This window comes from Necator americanus, chromosome I (assembly GCF_031761385.1).
Source record: "Necator americanus strain Aroian chromosome I, whole genome shotgun sequence".
NCBI classification, from domain to species: domain Eukaryota; kingdom Metazoa; phylum Nematoda; class Chromadorea; order Rhabditida; family Ancylostomatidae; genus Necator; species Necator americanus.
Window position 1 is genome coordinate 29,998,766 of NC_087371.1, and position 20,682 is coordinate 30,019,447.

The 20,682-nt window shown below is 41.6% G+C and overlaps 1 protein-coding gene across 2 annotated transcripts; it reads left to right on the plus strand.

Annotated features, from left to right (window-relative positions):
* Positions 1-912: 912 nt before the first annotated feature.
* Positions 913-20,676, plus strand: RB195_007299 (uncharacterized protein; the record flags this gene model as incomplete). 2 transcript variants are annotated; one of them, XM_064180849.1, is made up of 13 exons in its annotated part: positions 913-1,003; positions 1,066-1,168; positions 2,101-2,232; positions 2,303-2,455; positions 2,532-2,641; positions 5,300-5,408; positions 5,472-5,568; positions 5,620-5,775; positions 16,497-16,699; positions 16,788-16,980; positions 20,176-20,199; positions 20,289-20,380; positions 20,631-20,676. In XM_064180849.1, the coding sequence occupies 13 exons, from the start codon at positions 913-915 to the stop codon at positions 20,674-20,676; spliced, it is 1,509 nt and encodes a 502-aa protein (XP_064037687.1). The 2 variants fall into 2 exon arrangements, with proteins under 2 accessions (XP_064037687.1, XP_013293009.2); XM_013437555.2 differs by lacking the exons at positions 20,176-20,199; positions 20,289-20,380; positions 20,631-20,676 and having other exon boundaries at positions 16,788-17,061.
* Positions 20,677-20,682: the final 6 nt, after the last annotated feature.

The following is a 20,682-nucleotide window of genomic DNA, read 5'->3' on the forward strand; positions in this document are numbered from 1 at the left end:
TGGTAGATCTCTAGCAGGACGTTAATTATTCGCTTCGCTTTACGTACGAATAGTAACATGGTTTATTCTAGGTTTATGTTTTTAGCCTCAAGCTTCTCTGATTTAGAGTTTTAGCGTTCAAGTTCGTATTTTTGTGCTTAGGAGTGCACTTTTAAAATTTGTTCATTTGTTTTCTTTTCCCAGATCTTTTAGGAATTTTATTTGTCTTGTTTTAACTGTTTTGTAAATTACTGGTATCATTTGTAATGGGTACGTTCTCTGTTGCGCATTGTGCACTTTACACTTTGCAACAATTTCTTATTAAGATGGAAACTTTGTTTGTATTTGTATATATGTCGCATGAAGATGTCTACGTAAATTTACTTTCGTAGTGGTGGGTTGCTCTTTTGTCCAACATCAGCTGAGTACAGGATAAAGTTGCGCCAGTTGTCTGTTCATTGTTTTTGCCGTATTATCGTCGTATATGAAAAGTAAAGTCGGAAGTGTATATATAAGGGGAACCCTAAAAATGCTTCGATGCTCAGAAGTGACGTGTTAGTGCATGTTGCTTCAAAACTGTGGCCTTACTGTTTCTACCCTTTTTTGTTATTTTTGTTTCTTAAATAATTGTAATGCAAACTGCGGAATGTATTATTGCCTCTTCTTCAATTTTTCTTTTATAAAAAATATATTTTGGGAAACAAAGTCTAACTCTTGTTTGCCCCAATCAAGGTTTGCTTGTAAGAACGTCCGGGCTCGAGTATTTGCGATTAGTTTTGGGATGAAGTCGTGCTCGTGTGGACTGGTCCTTAACCTGTAGTTGTTACATTATCTTCGTTTCTTTCTGGTAAGGAACGAAAGCTGTCCTCTTCATTCAAGTATAGATTTTAATTTAAGCAGTGCTGTAGACTAATTACTTTCAGAGTAAGTGTCATGAGTGAGGAAACCAGTCACTTCCTCAGTTTGGTTAAAGATGCCAAATATGAAGAAGCGTTGCTTTTCCTGCACGATTTTCACGAACAAAGTAAGTAGTTTATTAGATTAGATGTGCAAGCTTTTCTCTGGAACGAACGCCGAACTTGACAGATTCTTTCCGTAAGCTCGCGATTAATAGCATCTTTGACGCTGCGACGATGTTCCGTGACAACAACGATGATGATTTGAAGAACATTGTGGAAACTTTATTTGAGTAAGTTTATTGCTTTCTGTCATTATTAATCTTTTATTTTAATCTTTCGCTTTAGTTCTGATTACCATGAACAATATATCCCTTTATTGATACTTAAGTGATCGCAAGTAATACTTTCCAATATTTATAGTTGGCTCAAAACGACAGGAAACTCGGTGTAGTTGCGTAAGCGGCTGCGCTGAAAGCGGCTTAAAGGCATCACCCCACGAATCTGAGGTGGTACGGATTCCAGGTGGAGTATTTGTATACAGGATCGTAGATTAAGGAGAGAGGGGTGATTTTGTTCACTTCTTCCTAATTGCCGTAGAAAACGGCCCGGAAGATACGGCTTTGGGCGTTTTGGCGCGCTATTTTCCACAGCGAGTTCGATTGGAGCGCGCCAGCCGTGTGCACACGCCGCATCTTCCGGGCCGTTTTTTACGGCAGTTAGGAAGTAATGGACGGAATCCCTTCCTATCTCGCCGTGATAATTTTTACGGCAGTTAGGAAGTAATGGACGGAATCACCCAAAATTACGACTGTTAAATCTTGGGAAGCTGTCAAAAAGCCCTCAAAAGCACCCTATCACAGAAATAGGCAATGCATGTATTATAGATGTGATGAATTAGTGAGTTGGGTGATATTGATATTATATTTTATTGATATTATTGTTTTCTAATAACACGTACCGATGTGTGAAAAGGATCGTTTTTTTGTGAAGTCTAAAAATTGTACTCAGTTATGGAGTCCGACAGTTTAAAATCTGTACTAAAAAAAGGTGACCACAGAGAGTAAAAAAATAAGATTCATTTCTAAAACTAATCAATGATTTTCTCTAAGAGGAAAGTTCCATCGATTTTCAGAAGGCAAGTTCCTGTGCACTTGCACTGCAATTGTATTCACCTAGCTTCTGTAATAGCCGAACATGTTTTCGTTAAATAATTGTTTTACAGAGCTATTTATCCGGATACGCTAAAATTCCGCATCTGCTTCAATTTCTTGTCTGGTAGAACAACGTCACATTTTGCTGAGCTACTCATAACTCAGATGCTTTCCCTAGTTTCCAACAAATTCATAGAGAGCAAGTGAGTGTATTTCCTACGTAGCCATGGTCTGCTCGTTATCGTTTTAATTGTCACCGACCTTTTTTTACAGTTTTGACGAATGGTATGATCTATCCCACGAATTACCGATGAAGCTTGAAGAGAACATTATCGGAGAGCATGATCCTAACGTGTTTGACTCCGCACTTCACGCCGCTTACATACTTTATCGTCTCAGAGTTATACCCTTCGTTCTTCCGAAAAGGTGAGATTCTTTGAAATTCCGCTGATAATTTTTATTATTTATCTGAGAATTGCGTTGAGTTGGAGTTTTTCTTCAGGATGTCTACAGCTTTTGAGACGGCTGTTCATTCTAGAGAAATAGAAATACCTCAAGCATTTCCTCTTCTTTTCTATTATTCTAGGACTCATCCGTTTTCGCCGAGACTGCGTTAGTTTATTCATTTATTCAGCCATTAGAAAAGATTTTTGATTGTCAATAAAGTCGCGACAAAATATGGAAGTCAAAACGTCAAAACCTACGGAGCAGTTTCGCAAGTGGCTGCGCTACGCTTTAGGGAGAAGAGAGGGGGCAAAAAGTACTTGTATGAGGTGCTGCCATGTATCCAGAAGATTAATGAGTGTCGGTAATTGCGCTGCTCGGTTTCTGACAACGTCATTATAACCCCTCAGCAGCGTTGCAGTTTCTCTTGTGCTTCGACTTGCTAACGCCCCGCCCACACCGCCATCATTGCTTCTTTCGTCGCTTTTTGAATCGAGCAAAAAACAAAGGTGCGTGGTGACAGTTGTTTGAGACTTCAAATAAAGTAGGGTGGTTGACGAAGTATTGATAAGTAAAATGGAGTTTAGAACCTAGATGAAAATGTTTATTTTCCTCTTCTTAATTGTTAAAGACAGCATCTCACGAATTTGACGTAGTGAGGAAAACCGCTGGACGAGCTAGAGATAGGGTTGTAGATTGTGGGATCAGCGCAATGGTAGGAAGCCAGTTAGTTCCGCTCATCTCTGCCTAATCCTTGTATAAAAACGGCGTCAAAGACTCCGTTTTTCAATTTCAGTTGCAACGCGCCGCCCCTGTACACGCTCCGCATCCAGCTGCGCAGCGGTCGGAAGCCAGTTAGTTCTCCTCGACTGTCTATTCAAGTGAAACCAACGAATAAATTGCTGAGGGACTAGAACGTATAGATACCTAGAGACAGCATAGAGAAGCGTTCTAACGTTCCTTGTAGGAACTAAAGCACTCCCCACGACGTTTTTTTAGGACGACTAGGGGGGGGGGGAGGGGGGTGGAACCACACTTGATGCCGCCCGTGGTGTTCTCCTTTTAAATGGAAACCGTTCATCTATGAGAGTAGGAGAGATGGGCTTGAAACAACAACGACACCGGCAGGAGTGAAGTTTCTGAAATGAGGTCAGCGTAGGTCATAATAACAGCATAACACACTTTGATAAGCCTATGTGGATACATATTTGAGAATTACAATCTACGACCCCGTATACGGATACTCCACCTGAAATCCGCACCACCTCAGATCCGTGGTGTGCTGCCTTTAACATAACTTTGGTGGTGTCAACATAACATCGTTTAACATTGTTTTCGATGATCTTGGTGTAGCAAAGTCCTTTTCCGTAGTTACTATCGTCTTATTGACTTTCGTCCCGACGACCGTTGCGAGCGGATCCATGTACGTCCCATTTGCAAGGATGTACCTCGTCTAAGCGACGCAACACGTTCGATGACGATTGCACACGCGTACTTATCCATATAGTAGGCGTAATATTTGGTTAAATGGTTAAATGACGACACGTCGCGTCCTTAGTGGAACAGTGCACTGAACTGCCTCTATTGTATGCGAAGGACTCCTCGTTCCTCTTTTTTTTTTGTTTTAAAAATACTTTTCACTATCTTTATAGGAGTACTAACATCTTAATGGGCTTCTGTAGTATTAGCGAAGTCCTTACCCCTCATTACATTGTTTGTTTTGATAATAGGACGCCTCTGAGATCTCAGTTTCTAGGAATTTAATTTCTGTCTCATCTTTCTAATGTTAATGTGCAAGGTCTTTGATCTATCGTAATCGTACTACCAAAAAAACCCTTTTTTGCTAGTTCATTTGTTCTTTTTTTTTAAAATTTAAGGCGTCTTCCTAGGGACGTCAGCTCTCAGGAACTGGATTTCTGCACCGCACCTTGTGCAAACGTGCCCAGTTAGCCTCCTTCTAGGACGAATTTTGAGATTTTACTGTAATTCCGACTTCAACAAATGCTAATAATATACAGTTAAGTTTAAAAAATAATACAAAAATCAAGTCCTTACAAGCTGAGATCTCGGAGGCTTCCTAGGGGCAAAACAAACGATAAAACTAATGGAAAACGACTTTGTTAAGCCTGCGTAAACCCATTTTGGCACTATGGTGTTACATTAGAAAATGAAGAAGTACAAAAAAAAACAAGAAAAAAAGGTCGAGGTGATTCTCTACATGAAGTAGAGGTAGCTGAGTGCACTCCTTCACTGAGAACACTGCGTCGGACTGTAAGAACATACATATAATATGGTCTAAACGACATTAAGTACGGACAGTTGCGTCAGCGGCTGCGCTCGAAGCGGCGCAGTGGAGACAGCAGTTGGAATCGAAGTGGGACCATGGCAAACTGCAGAGATGGGTGGGGGTAGCGAGGATCCTTGCACAATACCAACCGCTACGCTCCACCGCGCCGCGTCGAGCGCAGCTGCTTACGCAACTGTCCGTGCTCCATGTTGTTTTGACCCAACTACTCATAGTCAGGTCAAGACGATATGAATCATGGTGCATTTGCGTACGTACGCTCGTAAAGGCGTAGTGGAGGCAGCAGTTGAAACCGGGTTGGGACCGTTGCAAACTGCAGCGATGGGAATAGGTTAAGCCAGCTCAGCTTCTTATCGGACTTTTTCTTCTACTGAAAAAACTGAATTATTGCAGGGATCGGATCAAAATACACGTTCACGATCAAAGAAAGGCAATATAAAAATTCTTCAAAAGAAAAGAAAATTCAAACTCTTCTGTGATGTTTCATAATGGTTGTCTTAGTCACCATATGATATTTTCAGTTAACATCACTGCACCAACAACACTGGTTCCGTGTGTGTACTCTCGTAATCTCCTTGGAAAGTATTTAATGGAAGGTTTAACGAACTATTTGCACGAAAACGATTACAAGTGATTTCTTGCTCAGTACTATTTTTCATGGATTTTCAAAGTATTCCTACTTCTTTTATTCAGCTATGAGGGGTTCTTCGTAAGGCCGGTTCTTACTGCTCTCGATCATATCGTGAATACTTTAGAAAATTTGGACACCTCCGACATTCCTTTGTGCACGGTATGGTTCAGCTTTTAACTACGTTAATTTGCTGAATTGGTTCAGCTTCAGAATCTAATCATGCCGTTGCTTCGATTCATTGAAGACTTTCAACAACATGGGTTTCGTGTGTCTATAATGAAACGATGTCGTGAGCTGATGCTATTGTTCAAATGTAAACCAAAAGTTTTCCTCATCAAGCACGTTGTCCAAGAGATTCTTGCGAGGGTGAGCGAGTTCTCGAATTTTACTTTTCACTGTTTTTGAAAATTAAAAATCAAAACTTAGAAAATGTGTAGTAGTATCAAAACGATATGAAGCACGGTGCAATTGCGCTCGAAGCAGTGAGGTTGAGCCAACGGTTGTGAACGAAGTGGTACCGTCGTGAACTGCAGCAAAGAATGTTGTAAGCAACATTCCTTACTCCTTCTAACCGCTACGCTCCAGCACACCACTTTGAGCGCAACCGCTTACGCAACTGCACCGTGCTTCTTGATTTTTTCGTTTTGACCTGACTATAAGTATGGAAATATGATGAATTTCATAACAATACATTAATTGAAGGAGAAATAGACTAGAACGAGAACGCAATAGTCAATCATTGTGAAGATTTGTCGGATTTTTCCGCTTCGGTTTTGTAGAGATTATCAATGCATGCATTCACGGTTACCGTTAAAGGCATCACCCTACGAATCTGGAGTGGTACGGATTTCCGGTGGAGTATTCGTACACGGGGTCGTATGTAGATTATGGTGAGGAGGGTGATTCCGTTCATTTCCTCCTAATTGCCGCAGAAAACGGCCCGGAAGACACGGTTTCGAGCGTTCCGGTGCACTATTTTCTACGAGGAGTTTGAATGGAGCGCGCTAGCCCTGTGCGGCGCCGCATCTTCCGGGCCGTTTTTTTACGGCAATTGGGAAAAATGAACGGAATCACCCCCCCCCCCCCCCCCCTCCATAATCTACTATGCCGTATACGAATACTCCACCTGAAATCCGTACCAAATCAGATTCGTGGGGTGACGCCTTTAAGGGAGAACGGATTTTGCCAAACACTCATTTAAGACCTAAAATCGTCTCATCTACGAGACTGGATTGATGAAAATTCTGATAACTGGTACCTGCAGTGATCCTAGTCACCAAGTACGTGGAACTCAATTCCCTGGAAATACTACTAGATATTTTAAGTTGGGAAGAAACTCTGTTCGCATAACTGATATCACCATCAGTAACCGAGAGTGAAGGATACGATGCTTGGATTAGAAAACCAGAGCACTTAGGTTTTCCAAGCGTTTACAGGTATAGTAGAGTCAAAACGACATGAAGCACGGGGCAGTTCACTAGGATCGGGTGAGGACCCATCGCGATGGTCCCACCTCGATTCCAACCGCTCAACCAAACCGTTCTGGGTGCAACCGCTTACGCAGCTGTACCGTGCTTCATGTCGTTTTGACCCGACTATGTCTAGGATCTTGATTTACAAGTAAATAATTCATACTAGAAATGAAGGGTTGTCGACAATCTACTAGCTAGCTGTTAATATTTACAAAAAAAAAACACCAGCAGGCTTTCGTACGCGCTTCTTTCGGCTGGGACTGTCTTACAGCTGCTTTTTTTCTAAACTACTACATAAGCGCACACGATATGTTCTTCATCCACTACTTTCTGAAGCAAGAACTTTACTTAAATTCAAAAAAGATGAGAATAAACACAACAAAATAGTGAGAAAAAACACTACATGCTCTTTGCGAAATCATTTCGCGAAATTTTATTGCCGAGGGCAACTACTGTAATTGCATTTCTGCCCGAACATTCTTGTATTACACATCACTTGGAGTATTTTCAACATATTTTAGAATACTTAATTTGGAATTTTTTAGAATTTTTTTTTTCACCTACTACATGAAATCAACGTGAAACACTACCAGTCGCAAAACAGTGTGGTTTTGCGCTGCGCTGTTTCCTTTCTTCACTTTTAATTATCTTCATCCGTTCTGTTTCCTAACAACGTTTTGGAATTTCTGGTAAAATGCTGCGATATCTTTTCAAAGATCCATCACTTCCGAAAAAAAAAACATTGTAGCCTTATTCTTCTTCTATCGATTGGAACAACAAGATTAATAAACCGAAACGTCAGGCTAATAAAGCTTCCATCTAGGAAATTTATAGAAAACATAGACAGAAGTACGTTGAGGTTCCCAAGCACAAAAACGTTTGAACTCCGCTTAAATATTTGTGAAATAGTGAATATTGCATGTTGCAGACTTCATCTCAAACAGGAAAATGCACATATTTAAAGGGAACATGAGAAATTTTCGATGAGAGCATTCTCTCCCCATTAGATGGAAGTCGGGGCTAGTTTGCAGATATCACGAAACATACAACATCATCTTAAAATCCGTAAATAGGATAGAGCAAAAGCAGCAAGCTGATCAATTCATCCGTTCGTTCATTCATATTGTTTGAACATGTGCGAGTGGTGAACACACGTTTCACAAAGTCATTAATAATTGATAAGTATTCGCATTGTTATTCATAGTTGGATACCTGACGGAAATCCAGAATCTTTCTGATGCATCCGTAACAGATATTTCTTTCTCGTGAGATAATGTCGTACACTTTATTTCAGATGCATTTCCATCATATTTCTCATTCTTGCGGCGCTCTAATATCTGTGTAGTCGAATTTCCACGTCTTTTAGCAGCCAAATGTTCTCTAACACGCAGGCTCAGCATCCTTCAGTTTCTCCAATATAAATAGCGTTGCACTTCAGGCATTCTTTCTGGTAGATGATTCCGGTCTTCGTGCAATCTCCAGTTTTACCAAAGGGACAAACAACGGAGCTTTTTTCGGAATGACTAACAAAAGAAACTGTGACAGAACTGTCAGATTGGAAAAAGTTTGGAGAAAAAATGGAAAGCAGATATAATGAGTGGATTGGTTGCACACCTTCAGATGCAGAGCATTTTAAAAAGAAAAAAGTTACTGTGAGGCTACGATGCTCTTTCAATCACACTCTTAACTTATTCATCGATGCTTCCTAATGCTTTCTAACCGTAAACAAAATTACTCCATGTTTTTCTACTGTGCCAGCGATGTTTTGATGAAACTTTATTTGTGGCCTGACGTTTCGACAAACTTGTGTTTATTAGCAGCCTGAAAATGGTTCGTGATTTTAATCCCACGCAAATCCCATCGAGTTCGTCCTCCACCCTTGCCAAACCTCGATAATATTCTAAATACACCACGCAAAAACCCAAAAAGGAAAACAAGCTGACCAGTCTCATCGACTGGCGGGGGCTGGTGAACCGCTGTGTTCTTACAGATCGTTACTCAGCATCGAGCAGTTGTCACTCAGCATCAAGCGGCGGTTCCTAACAGTCAATAGGCAATGTGTATTGGATCGTTGCATTTTCTGTCGATTCGGTAAAACTGGAGATTGCACGAAGATCGGAGTCATCTGCCAGAAAGAATGCCTGTCGTGCAATGCCACTTATATTGGAGAAAATGGTAGGATGCTGAGCCTTCGTATTAAAAAAAAACATTTGGCTGCTAAAAGGCGTGGAAATTCGATTACATATGAGAGCGCCACAAGAATGAGAAACATGATGGAAATGAGTTCTAAAAAAATGTGCGACATTAGCGGACGAGAAAGAAATAACTGCTAGGAACGCCTTAGAAGCATTCTAGATTTCCGTCAAGTATCTAACCACGCATAACAAAAATGGATGCTTATCAATTATTAATGACTTTATGCCTTTCATAACATTCTGTGAGCTATAAGACTGCTCCTCATGCAGTTCGTTAACATTATCCAGACACCAGTACTTAAAGATACTGCGCAGTGCGTAGATCTCATTCGTCTTGGGTGACAATCGGAAAAAAGTGTTGATTATCCTGTGTCATAAACTAACATTGTGTTTTGCAAGATGGTCTCCTTTTCTACTTGGAAACTCCACGAATAGGGCCCAAAAATCAAAAGAGTAGACTTCGCAAAGTAGCCCCGCCTCAGCAGAATCAGATAACGTCTCGAAAAGAAGCTGCGCAAGTGCAGGTTTTGTGAATAACCACTGCCAAAGTAGCTTGGAGTCCTAGCTCTTGGCCCGTCCTTTAAGTTTCTACAAAGAACAATAACTCTAAATATACATGGTCCCCTTCCGGAATTGTTTTAGGTACTATTAAGAAGAAATGGAGTGACTTCTGTCTTTTGTTTTCATAATTTGATTCATTTGTGTTCCAAGCAGGAAAGTCACTTCAGTTATGCCTAACAACCCATAAACCACGGGTCAAACATCAAGTGTAAGAATTGGTACTGCAAGAAGTGTTGAGACACGAAAATCGTGTTATGCATGGAAGTGACTGCGACCATTAATTAAATACATTGTGACATTCGAAACATCGTTGTTCACTAACGGCGTTACAATGTTTCGAACGCCATGTATTTACTTAAACCTCTGACTCACTTAGAAGATGATAGTCACCGCCTATATGTGTAGTGGAGTCAAAATGATATGAAACGCGATGCAGTTGCGTAAGCGGTTGCGCTCGAAGCGATGGGGTGGAGCGTAGTGGTTAGGATCGAGAGAAAACCCTCGCCAACACCATTCTTTGTTGCAGTTCAATTCCAACCGCTTTTTCCTTCGCGCCGCTTCGAGCGCAGCAGCTTACGTAACTGCACCGTGCTTCATGTTGTTTTGACCCTACTATACTCCTTTTATATCTCTAGAAGCGCGGTATGAGCGCCTCACTCCGTAGAAACAAAGCAAGAATCGAATAGCTTCAAGCTTGAATCCATAAATTAAAGGCATCACCCCACGAATCTGATGTGGTACGGATTTCAGGTGGAGTATTCGTATACGGGATAGTAGATTATGGAGAGGGTGTGATTCGGTCCATTTCTTCCTAATTGCCGTAAAAAAACGGCGCGGAAGATGCGGCGCGTGCACGAGGCTGGCGCGCTCCAATCGAACTCGTTGTGGGAAGTAGTGCGCCGGAACGCTCGAAGCCGTATCTTCCAGACCGTTTTCTACGGCAATTAGGAAGAAACGAACGGAATCACCCTTCTCTCAATAATCTATGATCCCGTATACGAATACTCCACCGGAGATCCGTACCACCCCAGATTCGTGGGGTGATGCCTTTAAGCAGTAGTCTCACTACGCCAGCCCTAACCATTTATTCACCGAGAGTTTGCTAATATTAGAGAAGCTCTCGGTTAGAAATGCAGAAGTTGCTAATTTACTGCAGCTAACTCTCCGTAGTACACATGGTTGCTCTTTGGAGGGCATCATAATGCGACGCGCGTTTCCTTTATCGAACCGTTGTGGCAACTTCAGCTTTGCTCCCATTTTCTTCATCATTTTCCTATCTAACAGTACGTTCGTTCAAAGTAAGGAATCCAGGATAAAGTCAATGATATGTCTTTCGAACGATGACAAACATGATGATTGTGATGATTGCATCGACTTGTGTAATAGCAGTAAATTCAGTTGTTCTCGCAACTTCACACGCTGCTGCTTGTAATCCTCCAGCATTTTCTTCCAGCATCCCAGTCACAGTTTGGTGTTCTTTATACATAACTCTTCTTCGTCCTTCAAGGTGCCCTACATTATTTTTCCTCTCTCTGTGCTGCTGTGCAATCAATAGCATTTGATGGGACATTTCTAATCCATGTAGTAATTGCACTTGAAGATAGGTGTCCAGAAAAAATACTTTAAATTTTGCCCTTTCATTTAATTTGTCTTCAACCTTTGTGTAACAATACATCGTACTTAATCCAATCGTCCACAACTATTCATTTCTCGGTCGTCCTTTCTAGGATTTCGCGGAGGCGTCCACATCTCCAAGAAGGCGCGAGCAGGTGATTTTCTCAAGTAAAAGATAAAGGATAAAGTGTCTGGCGTTAATCAATCCGCTTGGGATGCGCCCCCTCGTTCACTTCAATTCGGAATCGTTTGAGGTTCAGGAACGTGGAACTGGCGTATACAATGACTTGAAGGGCTAGCGGATGTGTCAAGTCAGTGTTTTTATCCTCCCTTACTAGTCTGGTACCAATTCACCGGTCCCGGAGGGATGAAAAGCTTGATTGCCACCAAGGAGGTTTCGAACCATCAATCGATCGTGTGGTCACGGCGGAACCCCTTACCGACTGCACTACACCCGCCCCTGATTTTGTCAAAAAGTATTCCCTTTCCCTCACGGTTTGAACACACACACCAACAGATTAGCTCCGTCAAAACTTCTAGACTCCTGGTCTTGAAATTTCGACGGAGCTGAGCATCAGTGCATTTGCACACTCGAGCTCATGTGTGCGGTTGTCAATACTTAAATGCTTTAATATCGATTGAAAACGAAAACACTTCATTCATTGCTTAACTATCACATACCACATTCTCTTGGCTCATTTGCCTCATAATTCCACCTCGTTGAGGCCACACCCATGGCAGCATGCCCGCTGTTACTAAAGCACTGTTGAAGTCGTAGTTCTTCTGCTTGCCGCCTTGCTTCCAGTCGAATAAGCTTTACAAGTCAATAAAGTTCCAATGTCTGAAAGGTTTCGATAAGACATCAAAAGGATGTTCAATGGATCAGCGCAATTAGGAAGAAGTTCCGCCGCAGCCGCAGTGTCAGTCGATGATTCGAAACCGCCCTAAAGCAACCAAGGCTTTCATTCCTTAGAGGTCGACGAATTGGTACCAGGATTATTCTAGAGGACAAAGGCACTGGCTTTATTTAGTCGGGTCAACGACCTTACGTCCGGTGCAGTTGCGTAGGCGGTTGGGCTTGGAGCAGCGCGATGGAGCCGGCAGTTGGAATCTAGGTGGGACCATCTCGAACTGCTGCGATCAGTGACGCTAACAAAGACCCATTGTGATCGCTACGTCCCGCCGCACCGCTTCGAGCGCTTCCGCTTACGGAACCGCACCAAGTTTCATCTCGTTTTGATACGACTGTACATCGGCTAGCCTCCACAACTAATTGTGTAGGCTAGACATGCTTTCGTAAACCTCAAACGATTCTGAATTGGAGTGAATGAGTTGGTGGATCCTAAGCGGATTTATTGACGTTTAGCACTTTATCCTTTTTATCCTCTACTTATGCAGAATAACTTGAACAGCAAAACAACTATCTACTCCTATGGAAGTGCACAGAGTCGCATTTTAATCGGACTTCCAGTTTATCACTGCATACTTTTCTCTGGGATTTCTCCATTGGGCCTAGGATGCCCTTTCCTCTAAAGAGTCGAAAGTATCCTCCGAAAGTGTTGAAAAAGTTCTCCGTCATTGTTATGGCGTACTTTCATTTTTCTGGCGCATTCACATTTGTTCGAATGAGTCCTCCGCCAAAACCATCCTCTTGCACCTCTGTCATCTTTCTCTGAATCAACCGTTCATTTTCTGTAAATATTAAAAATTTCGCAGTTACAGTATAGTGGTGTTGAACTTGCTGTGTCGGCATTGAGCGTTCTTCCTTCGGTGGCTTCATCAAAGAAGCCTGGACAATGATTCCTGACAAGATCGAAGCCACCGAGGGCGTATCGCGTCACGTCGACAGAACACAACATCGACACTCAGTGCGGTACCATTCTGTTCTGCGTGATCAGTGAGATGTGGGAAGAAAAGATAATAGAATCAGATAAAGCTTACTAATTAATTTTTGTGCTCTTTTTTTGAAATTAAAAGAGTTTTTTTCTCATAACATAACAGGAACATAACAGCGTTGGAATATTTCGCAATACAATTAGTTAGGATCAAAAATGATCTAAGGGATTCCCCATAGATAGCACCTCTAAGGGTGGTATGTTTGTTATATAAAGTTTGAAGCTATAAGTTAGAATGTTATCAGTCGTTAGTGCAGCTTCTGCAGCAACCAACGAGAAGAAAAACTTCCCCCAGAAATTTGAAAACTGATACATGAGGATAGATGCTCGCGACCGGGGAATCGTTGATAGAAGTTAGAAAAAAGTCCAGACGAAGATGGATCACCCATCAAATTTTATGTAGCTTTTTTTATTGGAAAATAAATGGATGCGGTTCAAAAACCTGGATAATCTTCTTTTCTCACAGCTAATCCGTATTCCGGTCCGCAGTCGTGGTCGCAAAATTGTTGACTTGTAGATTTTTTCCCATTCTACTCATATGCGCTAGTTACTAGTACATCGTTTAGTATCCGAAAATATTAGTGATGAGTGAAAGAATGTTCTTTTCTGAATTTTTCCACAATTTTTCCATGAATAAGCTGTTGAATGCTTCGAATTGTGTTTTGCACAACTCTCGCGGACACTCATACACCATTGCGAGGAATGAAAAATTTGCAAAATATCACGTAACCTCACAGATCTGTCGTCCTCTGTATACACAAAGAACAGGCAATATGTCCTCTTATTGGTGAAACATTGTATGTATGTGACAACTGGTACCCCGCCACTGTCACGGAATCCTCCTTCGTTTTTTTTTTCTCTTTTGTCTGGATTTTCTCCAATACTTTTCGTAAACACGTAAATTAATATGATTTTCCTCACTTCCAGTCGATGCAGAAACAATTTCTTCTTTACTTGTTATTCGTAAATTTTCAGCTAACAGTATTTCGTACATTTTTTTCCTCTTTCTTCATGTTAAAGTACTTCCTCTGGCAAATCCTTACGTCAGCATTGTGATTAACTTTTTTAAAAAAAAATTAATGGAGTGCTTTACTTAGACCAGACTTTATAGCAAACGGCGATCATGTGATTTCCGACGAAAACAACCAAGTACAATTTTTTCTAACAAGAACAATAAGTGTGGCCACTTATCCTAGCCTTTCTGTTTCGATTTTTCATTTGGGTCCGACATCGTTAGGCATTCATTCTATATTTTTTTGCACTATGATAGGAAGTTTAAACAAGTGATAGTTTTCCTGGTGAGGATAGGATTTCTTAAATGAAGCATAGGTCATTTTCTGGCATTTTCTCTTTTCTTTTTTTACTGTTGGCAGCTTTCTTTCTCAGGTGAGGAGGGAGATTTTATAATAAATAGTATATATTGCACGTCAATAAAGCAAAAATATAAAAATGTCTGATTTTTTTCTCTGAACGATGTAGAGCATCGTCCTTCCAATGATTATTTCATTCGAATGGAGGTTTCACGTTGACGGATTATCCGAGCTTGTTTTAATGTCCAAATCTGAACACTGCTTTCGTTTCCTTGTCTCCAAACAAGGAGAAAATACTTCTGTCATCCATAAACGCGAACAGTGATGATATCTTCACCTCTTTTTTGTGGAATGAATGCAAAACATGTAAGAAAATGAGTCGAACGACGTTCTCTGACTCATATAGAGTCGTTCGGAAACATATGGGCTCAATCGATAGCCTTGAGCTTCGTCTCCAATGCACGTATGTATGTCGCATTTGTGTTTTATTCGTTCATTTATAAAATTTCCTGGAATTACTTATATCTGCACCTTAGAGTACCAAAATGGACTTTCGTCTCCGGATGTATTTGTGCCATAATTCAGGACGAATCAGCCAAGCAGCCAGAGTTTCTCATTGGGAACTTCCTAGATGTATAAAAAATTGAAAATATTTTTTTGCTCCACTTATTGAAACAAATGGTAAGAACGCAAGTGAAAATTAGTATACATCCTGAAACATTCCACTTGCTGAAACTCCAGGAAGATTAGCGATCCTAATTTTGCACACGTGACGTGACTGAGTCTCTCACGGAGGTTTTCATCGAGTGTCATCGGGTTTTCTATCAGCTCTAGCACTACCACTACCTCTCTTCTTTTTTCTTGTTCGACGCAACAGAAGTCGATACCTCAAATAGAGATGAGTTTTCTAAGGGGAACGGAGAGGGCGCGAGGCGGAAGATAAAGGTGTAAGAGCGCTGTGCACCCACGTTTATTTTTATTAAACGGATTTATTAAACACCTTAATTATCATCACTATTACTATTACTATTATTGTTATTGATATTATTATTAATTATAATCAACAAACGCGATGCGGATGTTGAGCAGTCGGTTGGAGGTCTGCTGTAGCCACACGTTCACGTTCACGTTTTCGAAACCGCCCTAGTGCAGTCCAAGCCTTTCATCCTTTCTGGATCGATAAATTGGTACCAGACGTGTCTGGGAGGATAAGATAAGGATAAGATAACTTCTTCCTTACCAGCATAAGGATGCTTTCTCGAAACTCGAAACAACATTATATAGAACGTGTCGATATTGTTTCTTTTTTCCGATTGACTATCCCAGGACATCAAATACTTAGAATTTCTATACATATAAATGCAGTAGCAATCCAGTCACACAAATGTAAATCTTAGATGAGCCTTAGATTAAAGAACACATTTTGCGTTGGTTCTATTGAAGACAACTTTAAAGGCATCACCCCACGAATTTGAGGTGGTACGGATTTCAGATGGAATATTCATATATGGCATAGTAGATTATGGAGAGGGGTTTCCGTCCATTTCTTCTTCACGACCCGGATGATGTGGCGTGCGCACACGGCTGGTGCGCTCCAATCGAATTCGTTTTAGGAAATAAGCCGTATCTTCCGGCCCGTTTTTTACGGCAATTAGGAAGAAATGAACGGAATCACTTCCCTCTCCTTAATCTACGATCCCGCATACGAATACTCCTCCTGAAATCCCCACCTCAGATTCGTGGGGTGATGCCTTTAACTGATGCAATGTGGTTTATATCCTGATAAACCTTGGCGCCATCGCCCTAGAATTGTTCCATCAATAAAAATTACATGTACGAGTAAGGATCGAGGTTCACCTTTTTGTCGGCAGTTAGGAGAAAATTTCAAGGTTTTTTTTTTCTCGAAAATTTTGTAACGAATTTCAGTCAAGATGAACTTACAAGTTAAATTTCCACCCGTACCATGTTCAGCTGAAGAAGGAAGAGGAAGCCGCCCAACGGTGGTTTTCTCAAATACTTCCGGTACAACTTTCAATTTAGAGCGATCTACATTTGGAGAATGAAGCCGCTGTAGTAGCATGGTTCGTCGATCTGTATCGGCAACATCTGGACGAGAAAATTTTCCAAGAAGAATTGGGAAGTTTCCTGGGAATGTTGGAAAACACACGCTATGAAAACATGTCATTGGCTACAAATTACTATTCGTCAGTGTTCGTTCTCATTCAAACGCTTGCTATTAAAAGGTGAGCGTCCTAGACTCGCGATGAATTCAGCGGAATTTCCACGACGTTTTCATGCTGCTTTGTTTCTTTCTATTCACTGAGATTGCAGATTTAACCTGGAAATGTTGCCTGAAGTGGAAACGAGAATTATCAGACGTGTGTACGAGCAGTTAACAGACTACATCGAACTCGAAAAAATGCGAAAAAATAACGAAGAGTCTAAAGGGCCTGCAATCCCTAAACTTCCGGATGGTTTCCACTTTGACGTTGATCCATCAATCGAAGCATCTACGGTTGATCAAGTACAACTATTGTTGTTTGAATGTGAACAAGCAAGGAATTACATAGTAGAAGCACTGCGCAAATCCACGACGGGACGATAGCGGAAGGATCAGAAATTCTAACATGCGGCAATCAGCATGCTAACATACTCTTCAGAAATATAGACTTCTCAAGATGGATTGTTCAAAATTTGATCTGTCGCCTTGTATGTGTAAAGTGCTGCGAAGAAGGTCAATGTCATCGGTGAATCGACGAAGATTTGGCGATGTCATCGTTCCAATATTTTCAAAGCTCTCTGCACTTCCAAAGCAAACTGAACCTCTTTTTGGTCTCTGGATTCGTGCTGGATTTGTGGATGCCTGTTTTATGTGTTTTTTGTTGAACTGTTGATCATGTTGTTCTCGATGAGTACCTTCCAACAAAGTTTTCTTTAAAGTTTTCCAGTGTTACAAGTTTATTACTGTTTACAACACCGGTATACTGATACTCATAGGTGCGATAGGGGGGAACCGTACTCAGGTGTAGGAGGTCTTCGGGTGCAGCTCAACTGAGACCATTCTCTAACCGTCCAAAAGTGAAGGGAGCTGGAGCACCGGCTCCGACTATCGCATCTATGCGGGGTAGCGTAGCCAAATACGAGCAAGATATACAATAATATGATTGATCTACGGGATTTTCCTATATATAACAATATGATTGATTTACGGGATTTTCCTATACTCCTTTCTCCTATTCTGAATAGAGTTGGGACATCAGGATCGAAAGCACCAGCACACAGTACAATATCCATCTTTTCTCCTCTTTTAAGCTATGCTAACTCTGTCACCTCTCCAAGCAACTCAAAAAAAAGTTATGTCCTAGAGTGGGAAATATGTCCTGCGGTCATTTCTTTCACAGACTGAAGACTTTCTTTTTTTACTTCGTATTCGTAGTAATTCACCTTGTTTGTTCGCTCCGACAGTCATTTTCTCGTATGGTTCCGCAGCACATCTATTTCAATCAAATTTAAAGACTTCAGATAGCTGATTTTCATCTGACTCAGGTCCTGATATCTCTTCGTCTAGTTTTCTAAAATGTAGGTCAAGTCTGGCGCATCTCTACGGCTAGTGAGGGGCCCACCTCGAATCCTCCGCCCAACCGACGAGCGTCTGGGGGAAAATGTAGTTGGGGTGGAGGAGGGGGCACTCAGTGGCGCCTTTATTTCTCGACGCTCTGACCTACTTTTTTCTCCTAGTAACTTAAGCTTACTTGTCATAGATCCTCTAAAAGTAATGCTTAGGTCTTAGGGCCCCGATTGATTTAATTATTTACTTCGAGAAATAAGGGCGCCACTGAGTGCTCCCTCCTAACTACATTTGGCCCCGTGACTGCACTAAGTTTCAGGTCGTTCTGACCCGACTGTATGTTTTGAACGTTCGGAGAATGAACGAAATCGAGGGAGAACTTGCCAAAAAGCTCAGATGAAATTTAAAGGCATTACCCCACGAATATGGGGTGGTGCGGGTTCCAGGTGGGTTATGCCTATACGGAGTCGTAGATTACGGGAACGAGGGTAATTCCGTCCATTTCTTCCTAATTGCCGTAAAAGACGGCTCGGAAGATACGGCTTCAAGCGTCCCGGTGCGCCATTCTCCACAACGAGTTCGATTGGAGCGCGCCAGCCTTGTGCACGCGCCGCATCTTCGGGGCCGTTTTTTACCGCAATTAGGAAGAAATAGACGGAATCACCATCCTCTCCATAATCTACGACCCCGTATAGGAACTCTTCACCTGAAATCCGTACCACCCTAGATTCGTGGGGACGAGACTTTAACGGACGAGTTCAGATAAAAATGAAATATGAAGATCATTTGCCGCTTTCCCTTTCCTTTCCCTGCTTTTCCTTTTTTTGTATCAGCGTAATCCAGTCGGCATCGAATGTGCTGTGTCAACGTAATGCGTCAATTCTTCGACAGAAGGTGGGAGTTGCCCATCCCTTTTGTCGACGTGAATATTGCTCTACAACACAATGGGATCGGTGAATTCCTCCCTTTTCGTTTTTTTTTTTTTACTTTTTCGCTCTTTTTTTTCGCGTAGGTAAATCATGAATAGAACTATCGATCTTAGCGTTACGTTGTCATCGTTTACCTCGTTTCTACAACGTTTCTTTTTCACCATCCTCGGTGGGCGCGGGCGCTGACCCTACTCCGAGCACGACAAATTGTTTCTGATCTCCCTAGTTTTTTTTTTTTTACTTTATTCGTACAATGTTACGTAGATGAGATTATGTAGTCATAGGAAAGTCCCTTCTCCTTTGCTTTATAGTTTGCTTCGCTGGTAAAGCGTCTCAAAAGTTTTTAGTTCGTGGTGCGGATCGGATTTCGTGCATGCTTAGCGGAAATTATCGGAGTTGTTGTAAGGTTTTAAAATCTGACTAAGAAGAACTTTAGTCGTGTAAAATGACAAAAAAAGAGGTAGAAATCAACTTTCTGAGCAATGTCTTTAAGGAGACGCCTTTGCAGAAAAATACGACGACTACGAAAAATGCCAATCACGCAGAATTACTCGAATAAAGCTAGAAATCCGATCCTTTCAAATTGAAACTTTAGAGGCGCCTTACGGATGAGAAGAGAAGGAAAACTTATCAGAGAACAAAAAAGCCATGAGGAACTTGTCGCAACCATCAATTTTACGAAAAATTGCAGATAGCAGCTTAGCAGCTAAACGATCAAGCTAACGAAAAAGGAAATTCCTAATCCTGATCACAGACTACGGATGAGAAGAGAAGGGAAACCAAACAGAGAACAAAAAAACCCTGAGGAGCTTGTTGCAAACATCAATTTTAGGAAAAATTGCAGATTTATGGCCTAGTCTCTTCATTCTGAGTGAAGAGGCTAGAAAATTGCTCAGTAGCGGTGTCACTTCGTCACAAAACTCAGTTGAAGCAATGACTGGGGTCAGTAAATAACGTCAATTTTTGAATCATGCGTATTGAATGTGGCTAGGCAGTGAAACGATTTGAAATATGGATGATAGACATTGTGGTGAGGAATTCTCGACGAGCACTCGTGTTGTTCAAAATGGCCTAAAGCTCGGTGGAGTTGCGTAAGCGAGGGTCCCAACTGGATCACAACCGCTCGCTCCATCGCTCCGTTTCGAGCCGTTTACGCAACCGCGTCGAGCTTCAGGTCATTTTGGCCCGACTTTACCATCCACACCTAACGTATTAGTCTAAGATACGCAAGGTTGTGAGAACACTGGTACGTCTACTTTGCATACGTTATGTTGTTTCAAACTACATTATAAATCCCTCATTATAAGGAACATTACAAGAAGTTTGATTTTTTAGAAGGAATCCTTGTCTATCCTTTTTCTTGCCTCATCCTCTTTCTTTCTAACCTTTGTCTTCTTGTGCTTACCACATCAGAATGCTGAAATACGGTATTTATTGCTTTATAGTCGAGCCAAGACGACTTGATGCTCGGCGCATTTCCCTAAAACGGCTGCTATCGAAGTGGTGCCGCGGAGCTAGCGGTTGTGATCAAGATGAGCCCTCGCAAGCTTAAGTCACCTTTGCGTTCTGAGAGAAGCCAACGAGGGTCCCATATCATCGCAACGCTTCGAGCGCAGCCAACTGCTGCCGATGTTCAGGTCGTCTTCGCCCGACTATAACAAGTTGGCAACGATTAAGGTACAAACGAATGACTGTGTCACTTCCATGTCGTCTCACGATGTAATCACCC